The sequence below is a fragment of the Pleurodeles waltl genome, chromosome 6 (assembly GCF_031143425.1).
Source record: "Pleurodeles waltl isolate 20211129_DDA chromosome 6, aPleWal1.hap1.20221129, whole genome shotgun sequence".
Taxonomy (NCBI): Eukaryota; Metazoa; Chordata; class Amphibia; order Caudata; family Salamandridae; genus Pleurodeles; species Pleurodeles waltl.
This window is the reverse complement of record NC_090445.1, coordinates 414,714,490-414,729,207: the sequence shown is the minus strand read 5'-3', so window position 1 is coordinate 414,729,207 and position 14,718 is coordinate 414,714,490. Positions and strand designations below refer to the sequence as shown.

The window sequence follows — 14,718 nt, the reverse complement described above, 5'->3', positions numbered from 1 at the left end:
TGATTCATCGTGTGAATTCCATTGCCTCTAACCCAGCCAGCCAGATGCTTTCACTCCACTAAAATTGGGACTTCACCGTTAGAAGCCTATCACTTCCCTAATGCATTAGTTTCAGAGCCAGATGTCTGGCACTAAACACCCTGGGGATTTGCAAACAGAAGCCTAGCCGTGTTAATACCTAGTGGCTTCACAGCAAGAGGCCCTGCATTTTCTTCATCTGGAAAATGTACAGCCAGACGCCTGGCTCTCCCTTCACCTACTTATGAGGAAAATACCAAGCCTTTGGTGCCTTTAAAAGCCGAGTCAACTCTGCCACAATGTGAACGTTTGACCCTCAGATTTGCAAATCACACAGCGGCCTAAACATCAATCTGGCGACCCAGCACTAAACTCGGCATCAAGCAGACTTTAGGATTCTTCCAATTATTGACTTCCCTGCATCCTCAGTGCTTTGATGACTATCTCATACATAGATGCATTCTTCACTCATTCATCTTGAAATAAATCACCAGCCAACCCCTCACTCAGCTACCCAACATCTTCCACGACATTCTCAAAGCAGACCACATTCCCCACACCTTAAGGAAGGTAACGGGCCGGATACTATGCTATCATCCACCTCCTTTTAACCAAAAATAGAAACAAAATAGTCGCTGTAATTCAAATGCATGAGAATATTGTCACCAATCTATATGACTATCAAGTAAGCTTTAGACCCCAACGTCCGAAAAGGCGGCCACCATTCAAGCTGCGGATGGTGCTTTCTACATGGCAGCCCAATGTGACCTCAACCTCATTGTGCTACTAGATGTGTCACCAGCCTTTGTTACCATTGATTATCAAATCTCATAAAACAAATATCCTCTCAAAGATGCCTGAATTCCCCTGGCGCTGTAGTTCTTTGGTACTCCTAATTCACTGGATGCTCGTGGTCATCCTTATGGGCTCATCGAGTTCACAGCAGCCACCTGTGACTTGTACTGTCATCCTTTCACCACTCATCTTACCCTGTCCTCGGAAGTTCTCCGAATCTTCGTGGCAACCATAATATCAGTATTCAGTGTTTTGCAGATGACAACTAGCTATGCCTGAAAAAGGAAAAAGTGAAAAAAAGGACCCAAACAAATAAAACTGCATTGGGAAGCCGTCACAAGTTACATGCCTAGTTTACGCAATAACACCCCGCCACAGATCAAGTTTGCATAAAGATGCAATTTAGTACAAAAATTTGCATCTAACATCAGGGTGGCCTGCCCAGCTATCCCGACTCCTCCCAGGCTAAACTCAGACAAGATTCCCCATGCTTTGCCCAACTACTTTATGTGACACCGCATCCTGTTACCAGGTTCCACAGCACTCTACCATTCTCAAACCAGGTTTGTTCCTGTATACATTTATGTATAGCTTCATACATGACTGGCTTCTCTGCCATGGACCATCTTTCACCTCTCTACACATTTCTGTCCTCATCCGTGTCTGCCCTCCCGCCTTTTTCTTCCAACCTCTCTCCTGCACTTTCCTCACCTGACCTCTCTCTTCTCTTTACCTTTCTCTTGTTACCCTGTCTCTTACATTTCTCCTTCTTCTTACTGTTTCTATATTAGCACTCATACCCTCCCTAATCAGTCTATCTACTGCTTATCTCTAATGCTCTTCTCTTTGTTATCACCTTTCCTCCTTTTACCTGTTTCTTCTTCATTTGCCTCTGACCTTGATGGCTCTAGTCTGCTCATTTGTCTCCAATAACCCGCCTCTCTGCATATCTGTCTAATATCTAACTTACCTCTCTTTACGTGCCTGTTTCCACCTCATCTGTCTCTTCCACCTCCACTGACCTCCAGCCTCGATCATCTTTCTGCTCACTGCCTATTTGATACAACTCTTTCTTAATTTTTCCTCTCCTATGGCCTCAGTCCTCTTTAACATGCATTTCCCCTCCAATTAGTCTGTTCTACCCGACCTCTTTTCTTATCATTCTTCCATAACCTTTCCCATTTCCTTTTTTATGCCCCTCTCCTCACCTCTCTCACCCCACCTTTCTCTCCCTCAACCTATTGTCTATCTCCTACTTTGTCCTTCCCCTTTTCCTCTGTCCTCATTTATGCCCACCTGTTTCTCTCCTCATCTAACTATTCTCCCTCACCTATTTATTCCTTTTTCTGTCTTTAGTATTACTTGTCTCCCTGCACATCTAGTCATTCCCTCACCTCCCCCAGTGCTTACAATGGCTGACGGTTCTCCATCTTGTACAGGTTGTACCAGCAGCGCTACGAGATTCCATGTGAGGTGGGTGAGAAGCGGATTGGACACCTCATGGGAGACTTCTCCTCCTCAGCTGAGTTCTTTGTCACCATGGGGGTATTTGCGTTCCTCTACAGCATGGTCGCTCTAGTGCTGTACCTGCGCTTCCATGCCTTCTACACCGAGAACCGGAAAGCGGCCCTGGTGGTGAGTGTTGCACATGGGAGTGGAGGGCTAGAACTATGGCTCAGGATCAGTTTGCAGCTCCAAGAGTTTTGTTTATGTGGACCATCGGCGTGAGTGGGTGTGGAGGAAATTTGTGAGGTTTGGGAATGTAGCATGGGCCCGAGGAGTTACATGAGAAAGGCTTCCAGAGAGGCACTCCAGTGCAAAGGATAGATTCTGATTCTAAATAGCTGCCCAAACATTAGGATCTGATTGAAGTTATTGCTCACCAGTTGCTGCAAGGATAAAAATAAGGGTAAGCCAAATGTTCAAAACCCACTCCTTTACGAGGGTCAGTGTAAGTAGTCCTTCCACTCAAAAGGAGTCTGTAGTAATCCACAAACGTATAATAAATAGATCACGCAGTCAGTGTATAAGAATCTTTTTTTTCTTAGTATAGAAGATACAACCAACATCCAGCAGCTCCTCCAGCATACATTACAGACTTAAAATTAACAGGTTCACAGCAAAACATTCCTAAATTGTGTCTGACCTAGCGAGAGTTCTATGAACACCAGGGGGAGTAGATAACAAAATTGTGAGATATAGACCATATTCAAAGATATTTACAGGATGGGCGAGGTGCGGGCACCCGGTCTGATGACTAAAATGGGAGGCGATACAAAAGGAAAGTGGTACAGGCAGCATGGGTGAGGGACAGATGTCCTGGATATAGTGACCAGACTCTGGATTGTGTGTTCTATAATCTTGAAACATCTGAGGATACAACAGGTGGTTCACCCCATGCTCAAACAGACAACAGATCCATCTTCCAAGTGTATTGGTATTGGCAATGTCACTTTTCACTGTATGCGGCTGTGTTGCCTGGCTGACTGTAGGCGTTGGCGATATTCTGGGCCCCCTGAAGGGTTTCTAGAACAATGTCTAAATCGAAGGCATTGATTGGGAATGGATTGCTCAAGGAGAAATCAGGGAGACTGAGCAAACAGGGAACAGTATTCTACATGACCCTTCCACTGAAAGAAAGAATTCAGTATGCTGTTTTTGAGTACAGATGGTACATAGGGTAAGAACACACCTGTCTGCCGTGAAATTAATGAGTTCTTGTAATCTTAATTTGTGAATATATAATTACTATGTGTCCCAATAAAGAGGAGCACAGCAAGTACTTTGTCCAAAAAAGATACTGGCTATGGGTCTAGGACCTTACCTTATATATGTTACAACAAATTCATAATTTCATGTTTAGGCGTAATAATAGAAAATAAGGTGGAGTTTCCTTCACATTGGCAGTTTTACTAAAAACATTTCGGCATTTCCCGTGCTTCTTGGTTGTTTTGACCAATCTGTTTAGAGAATTCTGGCCAATATTCCAGAGATTGCTTGAAAAAGGCCTATTAGACATTTAAAAAATGTAAACTGTCATCTAACTCTAGGAATCCTTCTCTCCAGGAAACCAAAATGTGCTAAATGTGTTTATTTACTAAAATGTTAAGCTAAAAACACAATTCCTGCTAACGTTCTCTTTAACTCCTGTGCATGAAAAATACTCCTGCAAAAAGTACTGTAAATTAACCTGATGATCTTCCAATTTTGTGAATTATGTTTGCATGCACTGTCATCAATCAACCATGTTTTTCATTTTCCTTATACTTAAAGTATTTGCAATGTGAATCCTGCTGGTAGTGCTGAAACCCACCACACTACTGTCAGTCTCAGAAAGTACTCCTTGACAGGATGTTCAACTGTCAGAGCAAGGTTAAAAATAGCTCCTCTATAGCATTTATCCACAAGGCATTATTCTGGTGGCTAGATTGTGACTCTCTTTCTGGCTGGTGTACCGAGGATTCATATTATTGGAAACCGTGTGTGCTATTGTCAAGAAGCCCAGGTACATCTTAAACTATCATACTTCCAACTGGTCTGGGTCAACAGTGAACACATTCAGCATAAAAGAGTAAATGATGATGTCGAATGTCTATTTGGCGTGGCTTGCCTTTGGCTGTTTCGTGTTTCAGGCACTCATGTGAGAACATAACAGCAAACTTCATAGTCTAATCAACTTGACAGTAAAACTATCACATAGATTATATATATCCCAGGACTTTCAAAAATACAAATGAAATATCTGGTGATAGCCCATCTAATTCAACAGTTTACTGATACATCTCAGTAACATTAAAGGCATTTTAAAGATACATCTCAGTAACATTAAAGGCATTTTAAGTGAGCCAGACAACATGTTTTTGAAGCCCAGAGAGTATCTTTGTTTCCATTGGGGTGATTCATACAGTTGCCTTTGTCACTTAAGTGATATTCCAAATGAGAAGCTTAACCATTGTTTATGTTTTGTCACAAATCCAAGTAAATACAATTGAAGACCCTTTGTACATGAGTGTTCATATTATCACATGATCAAGTGCACTTTGTACATTTTGGTTCTCGGTTCGGTAAATGCAAGGCCACTGTTTCCCGAGACATTATCTCAAGTGTGGACACGTTGCTCAGCTTGAAGCAATCCTAGACACCAATAGCACTAGTTAATCATATTTTACATTCTCATGAAGACATGGATTAATATTATTTTTATACTGTTTCAGTTATGCGGCTGTGTTGCATGACGCGACCCACTAAATAAGGCAGAAGTGACATATTTTCTTTCCTTTCGGAGTACCATATTTTGTTGTCTTTTCACGTCTAACAAAATTCACATTTTGCTCATGGTCTGCCTTGTAAAATCGGACCTCTAGCTGACTCGCTCTTAAATAGTAATTCCATTTACACAGTGCATGTTTTATAACGAGTACAACAAAAGGTCTGCAGAATTATGTGCAGAAGACATTACATCTACTTACTGGACTTGTATTTTTTAGTAACATAAAATTAACCTTGTAAAGAAAGGGTTATGGACAACATTCTCCTTTTGTATCGTTTTTAAGGTGGAGCCCCAGGCATAAGGGTAGAAGTGATCATTCACTCCCTACAGTATTTATTCAGCGGTTGCTTTTCATATCCGAAAAAGAAGCAACTTGCTGTAGAATATCAAAGATACACTCTGGTAGGTCATGTGTCCCTCACGTGATTCATGGTGTGAATTCCATTGCCCCATACCCTGAAATTGCATTTATTTTCATTGGCAACCTGCAGAAGCAGGTCCTTCAAACCACTATAGTAGTAACACATTTGATAAAACATTCTGGGCCCTGTTCAGAAAGGTAAATTTAGATGTCTAAATTTACTTGTGTAAATCTACTACTGAACTTGTGGGACAAGTTTTTGCTCTTCACTATTTCCAAGTCTGAAATTACTCCAAAATATGGACTTTAATGTCTCCACCCCTGAATTCTGGGGCTAAAGAATCGTACCACAGGATTTAGGAATGCAAAGTCACTACTGGTAACTTTTCACATGTAGGCGAAGACCTCCACCAACAGGCAGAGCTCTCTCAGTAGAAAATGACAGGGGAAATTAAGTGTATATTCAACTTAAAAAAATACTATTATTTTGATGTAGAACTAACAGAATAAAATGTTACACTCAAAAAAAATATGCAAGTGATTCTTAAGCTTTTGACTTGTATGGGCTCCTGCTTAATGATTTCTGAAACGAGACTTGCAGTGAATCATCTTTGGAATCCTGAGACCCCCCACTGAGTCATTACTGGGTGCCGGGGACCCAGGGCTAAGCATTTTCGATGATTTAAACCACAAACCAATAAAAAAAACATATAGAAACAAGTATTCATCAAACAAGTACCCAAATGATGAAACATTTTATTTCATTTCAAACAAATATGAAAAAAATGTACATTTTTATTTTAATAGGAAGTTTGGAACTTTTGTAAATCCAATTGGGGCCACTCATTCTCCATACTATATTTTGTTTGATGGCTAGCACTGCTTCCAAGAATCAATCTGAGGACGCTAATTTCATTTCTAGCCTTCATATTTAGAGAACATTTTAAAACGTTCATTTGTACATTTTGCATCTTTATTTACATATCTATACTAATATGTTAATATTATTTCATTTTCTTAGCAGAAGGCTTTGCGGACCTAAGGGGTCTTTCAGCCACAATTTAGAACCACTGGCATACGCTTTTAGTAAATAATTAATCTAAATATATTTAATGCATTTATATATATATCGTTTTTAAATAACTGTTTAAAACAAAATCACATATCAATACGAAATGCAATAATATTTCATATGTACTGAAAATTATAAAAAGGTATGTACAGAATGGGTTCTTTAACTAAAGTGTGAAAGTTAATATTATTTTTAATTGAAAACGGTTTATCAATACATTTTATGGTACTGTAATAACTATTTTTTATTTATATAAAATGTTTAACATTAAACTAATGTATATACATTAAACTAATATATATGTATGTGTGTGTGTGTGTTATAAATACATTTCCATTTTCACAGGTTACCTCTGACTAATTTACATGTCGGTTCTAAAATGCTTATAAATAAATACATTTTGGCAGACATTTACTAAAGTTACACCTGCGTTTGTAGGATGCCTTTAAAATGCCAAGTAGATTCACACTGTCTTTTGTGTTGCATCACATGATTGCTTGCACAATTTAAAAAAAAATATGGACCATGATTTCACTATTTGTTTGAGCCCTAGTTTGCAGCTTCGGTGACAGGTTGGCAGGCAGAGTAACTATTTCTGCACGCAAGGTCAGCGGTATTCCGAACTTACACCTGTTTGTTTTCTTCTAAGACCATCAGAATTCCAGAAATGAAACTGCTTGGTGTGGCAGTATTTTACACTTTGAAAGCATGATATGCACATTTATCAATTTATATTTTGGACACGCAAGTGCATTCCTTTTTATGAAATGCAAAGTATTATTTGGTCTATTAGTGGTAAATACAAATTCTCCTTATCCTGCTGCAGTTCACTGATATCTGTATTACTGTGTGGTATAATCAGGCTCCTACTTAAAACATTTTAAATCTGGCCTAGAGGCAGCCTAAGTGTCTTAACAACCTCATGTAATCAAATTTATTAATTGAAATGCATACATACCAACATACATACATACACACGTATGAGTTAATGGAATTCATGTATACAAAATTTTATTTTACATTTTCTTGGCATTTCAGGCTCAAGTAGGTCACTCACCAAAAGCTGAAATCCTAGGTCTAGCCCACTTCTAAAATCATCAGCTGAATGGAAGTTTTCACGTTCTAGAACTGAACTTAAACGTATGGTCTCGGACAGACACAGGAAAACAAGCACTGTGCGAGAGCAAACACCACGCTGGAGAAGGATTATGTTGATCAGCATTAGAGAGGCAAGACACAAACTGGACTAGAGACAACAATATTCTCATCTAGAATCAGTATTCTCTTTCTTGAATTCTTGATCTCCTAGATGCTTCGCATAGAGTCCTAAATCACAAAGGGCAACTCATTGCCAGAAAAGGTATAAATTATGCAAGCATAATGTTGTTGCCATTCCAAATGGTATATAACAGTACAGTGACAGGTTTCTAAGTCTATTAATCTCCTAGAATTCCATGTTGATCTACTATTCCATTGTGGTGGCTTAGTCATCTTTAAACACTACCTTGCTTCTTTTGCCCATGTGCTGCACTTCTATTGCTTTGGTGCCCTTTGGTAGGGCATATAATATGTCCTTGTGAACCTTTCACATTGTCCCTAGAACCAAAGGACCTTCTTCGTCTCCCATTTTGGGAGCTTAGCTCAACCAATCTGGCTTTGCCTCACTGTTATTGTAGCGGCTCTTAGGTTCGCAGTTGAACTCTGAGCAGGATAAGTGGAATCACTACGATGTCATTCTCCTTTGCTGGTCACGGGACAGAGCTTTGCTTTGTGAAAGCTCAGGTATCAGGATTGTCCATACCGATGCCTTCAGAATAAACCCACTGCCCATTGAAACGCTACACTGAACACTGTTTTTAGTATTACATCATGGTGGGATCTAGAAAAGGTAGCTCAGTTAAATGATAATAACCTTTTTGGGGAGACTGTAAACAAGCCCTTTTTTTCAGATGATTTGTCTGTTGGCATTGAGTGCCATATTAGCGAACAAGATTATATAGATCACTTCACTCTCATCTTTAACCCTGAGGATGTGGCAGTAAATTGTGAGGAAAGTAGCCGGACTTCTGTTGCTAAGGTAAATGAGGACTGGCTAGCAGACTTAACTAATTATGAATCAGAAGTTAGGGTGACCTACTGTGCAGCCAGTGAGAAAGCCCCAGGCACGAATGTGGTCCCAATATACCTTTTGAAATTTAATATAGATTTTTGGGCCCCACTGTTGACTAATGTTTTGAGGGCAGCAGCTAAGAGAAAACTCTTAGACTCATGGAGAGAGGTTGTCATAGTTCCAATATTTGAAAAGATTAATCGAAATTCACCCTTGTTACCCTCCGATCTCACTATTGGATTCAACAGTAAAGATTCTCGGGCGGGTAATTTTGGATAAACTAGAGATTTGAGCTGAGTTAACTTCCTTTCTTTCCCTGTTGCAATATGGTTGTAGACCTTGCTTGGGGACAGTAGAACAGACTCTTAACCTGACTCTTATTTGGGGAAAGTATGACAAAGTCAGCCGGAGATAAACTCCATATGGCTTTTATGGACCGCTCCAGTACTTTCGACCTAGTGGATCGGGATATACTATGAGATTTAATGGGCCTAACAGGAATTGATCAGTCATTGCTGGACCTAATTCAGCATCTCCATACAGACACAACCATTAAATTACACTTCACATGATCTGAGGAATGCACAAGATCTATTTGGGCTTCTAGAGGTGTGGGACAAGGCTGCATTTTAGCTCCTTTTTTGCTTTTATTATATATTACTTATTTTGGCACTTCTTTACAATCGTATTGTAAAGATGTCCCCTGTGTTGGTGCACAGGTCGTTCCAGTGCTTTTATATGCGGACGTTGCCGTTCTCTTGCTACTAACTGCAAACGGCTTGCAAAATCATTTAAATGGGTTCAACGATTTCATGGTAAAATTAAAATTAAAGGTCAACTATGAGAAATGATTAATATTGGCTAGTGGGCTCAAAAATGCTAAAACCAAATGTTTTAATATAGGGGGACCATATTTAAGAAAGTGCCATTTATTAATTACTTAGGCATCTTGTTTGACGCCAGTGGTTCTTTGGAGAAGCGTATTGCCAAAAAAGCTTTCAAAATGGGGGCAGCCTGTGATCTTCTATTTAGATTTGCCAACAGGCTAGGTTCCCTCTAGGGAAATGACTTATTTTTATAATAGTAAATGCTTTTCACTGGGTGTGTACCGAGCAGGTGTTTGGGCTGTGCAGCTTCAGGGAAACTACAGGTTGTCGAAAATACGTTTTTTTGCCATCTTCTAGCTGTACCAACAAGTAGGCAAGTCTCATTTCTCATCTCAAACTGGGGATGGGGTTCCTGGGAGATTTTGTAAGCATGTCCCCTTTGTTGTTATTAATCAAAATATGGAACAGCCCTAAGGCGGGATGTTTTCGGGAAGTAATAGCAGATTGCTTAAATTCGGCTAATAGATATTCAATCCCGTTGCTGGCCTATGTTTGAATAATTTTTATAACCTTGGCATGAGTTCCCTTTCCAACTCAGCAGGGGATATTACCCCCTAAATGAGGGATAGAATAAAAAAATGTTTTCTATCTCATAAGGAGGAAGGCCGATTTGTAAGGTCTTCTAATATGGATTCTGTGTTGCATTATATGCAGCTTTTTAATGCTTCTGGTTTGAATTCTTATCTATCATGGATAACCAATACCACTATAGATTTTATCTTACAAGGCTAAGGCTTAATATAATTCACCATCTTGCTGTCTTCCCTGTAGCTGGTTCGAGAGTAACTTTTTTCTCTGATTGTCCATGTGATAATGTGTCGCCACAATCGACTGCCCATTTTATGCTTTTCTGCAAATTGTATTCCTTGTTTAGGGCTCAGTTTCTTTGCCCTTTTTTTAAAGCACTTTATGACATACAAACATGGGCTTACATATTTGAAATCTTTAGCTACACCAGAAATGTGCTCCTCTGTTGTGAATTATATCAGGGCTGCATTTAAATTACGAAAAACTTATGGCACTTAAGCGACTTTTAGAGAGACTGTCCTAATGTATGATATGTTGTTACATTTGTATTTCTGTTTTATTTACTGGTATTGGGAAAGGCCACAACTGCTGTGGGTTTTTAGCATTTGCTTTGTATATCTTGGTTTATCATTTATTGTGTATTGTGTATGCTTTTATGGTCGTTAATTGGACCGAATAAAGATTTTATGATTATGATGATGAGTAGCCTGTTGGGTTCATGATGTGTTTGGTAAATGTTCAAAGATAAACGCTTGTGTGTAAAACCCTCTGGTTCCCAGGGAGAACGTTTTGTGTGCGACTTTTTTCAAAGCATCCCACAACTGGGAAAGCCAAACGTCTTTGTTGATAATATTAAAAGCCTTTGTTTTTCCTGAATCAGCTATACAGTTTTATTTTCTTCATTGTATTTTTCATGCAGTGTTTACTTTTTATTTGTATTTAGCCTAGTTTATTCCTATGTTAACGCATCCGTCTATGTTAATTTATACACATCGGGACTCGTTTTAGGCTGATGAATCTTTGGACCCAGTGGTGAGACACCGTAGGACGAGGTAACTGATCAATATATCGTTTAATATGTCAATAACATTATCAACAGTTAGCATCAAAATATATCTCTCCTTAGACATTAATAAGCATTCGGCGCAACCATGACCTTTCAGTCATGAATAATCACACCTTAATGAAGCTTTTTATGAGTTTTATTCCCTATTGATTACAATCTAATAGCAAATGCGTCAATCTCAAAACCAAGAAGCAAGTAAGCATAATCACAAGATGACAACCATGATAGACTTTCAATAATGCAAAGATCAGAAGCACAGGCAATCAGTTGACAATAAGCAGATCGTAATACATAGAATCTTCTATAGATACAAGTTCAGCATAGCACCACGTCAGTCACGTCAGTTTGTCAGTCGGGATGGATGCCTCATCTAACCTCTAATTAGCATTAGCATGTTGGACTTCATGCAAAACAATTTAGAACATTAATTTGGAAAACATCTAACTAAGATCTCTAATCAAAAACACACAGCAGTTGGTACCTAGAAAGAAAAGGCAAGTAAGTAGATTTCATTAACAACATTTATAATTACCCTGCTCAAGATAGGTCAGCATACAGGATCAGTCTTCGTCTTCCGTCAGTCTATCTAAGTTAAAGGCAAGGGTCACTTTCCTCATAAGGAGGAAAGTGTAATGGGGCAGTCTATGGACAAGGATGGTTTTATCTAGGTCTCAAATCACCGAATAGAGTGACAGAGTTTCGGGATGCAATCGATATCATTCCCTACCTAATGCTGTTTGTCTCTTGTGTCATGGGTTTTTATCCCTTTTTCGTAATACATTCCCCCAAAATTCTATTGGTCAGTCAATACACCCCACCATTGGTAACCTATCAAATTATACATTAAGTAATGCATTTTGTCATTTCACGATAATTTCCTAATTTCTAATTGGTCTTCATAATTGACGTATTTTCGTAGGTGGCTCATCTGGGGTTACTTCACCGATCTGGCACACGTCGGGTCAAAAGTTCTCTTCTTCTCGCTTTATCGTCCTTGGAAGTCTCTATTATTGTTTCGAAGTACATATCTTTTATGCTAGAAGCTACTAACATGCGGATGGGAGAATTGGATGTTGTTGCAAACTAGTGAAGAAAAAGAACAATCGCTGGGTCATGGTCTTTTGCAAGTCAGCACACTGAAGAGACAGAAAAATACGCTTTTAATATGAGAGCTACACAGCTTTCCTCGACTCACGCTAACTTAAGATATATGGCTCTAACGAATGCAGTCTTATGCGTTTTAATGTGTACAGATTAGGCAAACTATGAACGATTATTTCTTACAGTCGACATTAGTTTACACACATGAAATCCTTTACGTTAATGAATATGTTTCAATGAATATTTTATTTAATGCAGCATTGTTAATCATAAGCATTTCACGTCTACAATATGTAATATTAAACTACGCTCTCTCAGTCCCTCCTCTGATGACGCTCGTCATCACACAATCTTTTGATCTTAATTTTTCACCTTGCGCATAATACGCATTTCAACATCCTGCCCTTTATGTGAGCTTTCCCATATTTCATTGAACATTTTCTCTCTTTCACTTTCTTCATTTCTTTTGGTTCTTTTAGTCCAATTTCTTTTCACTTTGTCATTAATTTTGCATATTCCCCATAATCCCAATAAACAAATCAAAACAATTAATAGACCCATCATAATTTTTGCAAGTACCCCATTCCAAATGTTGGTAAACCAGCTTCCCACTCGGGCAAATCCTTTTCCAAATTTCTCCCAAACACCAGGTTCTTTTAGATCCTTCAAATCTGTACTATCTCTAGTAAGGTTAGTAAGCATGCTTCTAATTTTCTTACTGTTATCAGGTATGAATGAACAGCAATGACGTTCATTAAGCATTTTGCACACACCTCCACTCTTTGCTAAAAGAATGTCTAAAGCAAGCCGGTTTTGAAGAGTCATAGCTCTTTCTGCAGCAAGTTCAGTATCCATCAGAAGTATAGCTCCTGTAAAATTTGTCAGCATGTTATCCACAATAGTAGACAACTTTTGAATTTTCAAAGAATTTAGGATAACCCCTACTGAAGGGATTATAGCTCCAAATATGTCACCAATGACAGCCGCCACTGATTCTCGTTTTTGTCTGGTATGTTGTAATTCAGACGTTTTAGGTATTTGTTTTAAGTCATCAATCTGGTAAATCTTTGGGAATACTATTCCCAAATAACATGTCCCATACCATCCCTTAGGGAGACGGTAATATGCGTTTAACCCACAGATGTGATAGATTCCAGGAATCGCTGGGTCTTGTCCATTTAACATAAAGGTCCATTTGCTCTGAAACAAAAACACATGCCTACATTCACTCGTTCCCACAAACAAATTGTCTTGATCGGATTTTGGTCTATATATGCAGAGTCTACCTACGTGTAATGCATCTATAGCTAATTTGCCTTGTGTTTTGATTGCAGTATAAGCGTAATCATTTGCATAAGTACGTTTTTCTAAACCTTTTTCTAATCTTTCTTTTAGTGCCTTGCGTCTATCATCTGTGTGATCTAAAAAGCTTTTCTCTACAGGAGATAGTAAGCAGGTCAAATTATTGCGATGTGCATAAGCAGTTCCAAATGTAAGTGTTGGCTCAAAGAATCCTCTAACTATTTTAATATCATGCTCCTTAGCTAACTTATTTAAGAATTCAATAACAGGCACAAAAGAAAACACAACATCTAAATTTGAATAAAAGTATTGCACATACTCTTGATCATAAAATCTTGTTAATAGCAAGCTACAGCTGATTCCATACGTAAGAGGGAGGCTGTGATAAGTAACTCCCTCCTGCACAGATGAAGGAATTTTAGTACATACATAACAGTCTTTCGCATCCATAGTTTCCACATACTCATTTAGTAAGCGATAGAAAACATTAGTAGAAAGTTCCCCTTTTGCATTAGTTCCCTCATGCAGATGTCTTGCGTCTTGCTCGAACCATTGTGATAGTTTATTAGTAGTAGTAGTAGTCTCAGGTTTTGAAGTTGCATTAATAGTTTCACTCTCTCTCCATGGCATTCCTACAATCACTCCCACAATCATTATTGCGCATACAACACCTATCATAAGTCCTAACCAACCACACACTTTACTTCCTTTGCTACTATAAGCCATGTTTGTATAGAATCAGAATAGCAGATCAACAATCAACTCTGAGAAGCAAACTCTTTCTGCGTATTTTACAGCGTCTTCACTCACTCCAGGACCCTTTTTCGTCAATTCAGGTTAGCAGCTTGTCGTAATCAGGTTTCTTTAAGTCAAATTCAGGTTTAATGTCACTTTCCGGTAGTTTTCTTAAGACTCTTTATTTTTTTTTTTCCAGCTTTCCATAATTTCAATCTTTATCTCAGTTTTCCTGTTGTATATTTTTCAGGTACCGTAGTATTGGCCTGGTACTTCTCGATCAAAACAGAATGCTAAGAATTCTTGTTGCCATTCAGAGGTTGTAGCATATGCCCATTCAGGACCTGTATATCTTCTGTTTGCTATTCTCTTTCTTTTTAATCTTCGTTCACCTTGTTGTTCTCCTTCACTCAGATCGTCTGCTTGTGAGGTATCGCTTTCCTCTATTATTGTCTCGTTTGCTATTTCTCTTA

At 38.7% G+C, this 14,718-nt stretch overlaps 1 protein-coding gene across 1 annotated transcript in view; it reads left to right on the top strand.

Annotated features, from left to right (window-relative positions):
* SYPL2 (synaptophysin like 2) overlaps positions 1-14,718 on the top strand; it is a 60,905-nt gene that overhangs the window by 31,099 nt on the left and 15,088 nt on the right. Inside the window, exon 4 of the mRNA XM_069238370.1 lies at positions 2,253-2,448. Within this exon, the coding sequence (XP_069094471.1) occupies positions 2,253-2,448 (196 nt within the window). The remainder of the gene's footprint in view (positions 1-2,252; positions 2,449-14,718) is intronic.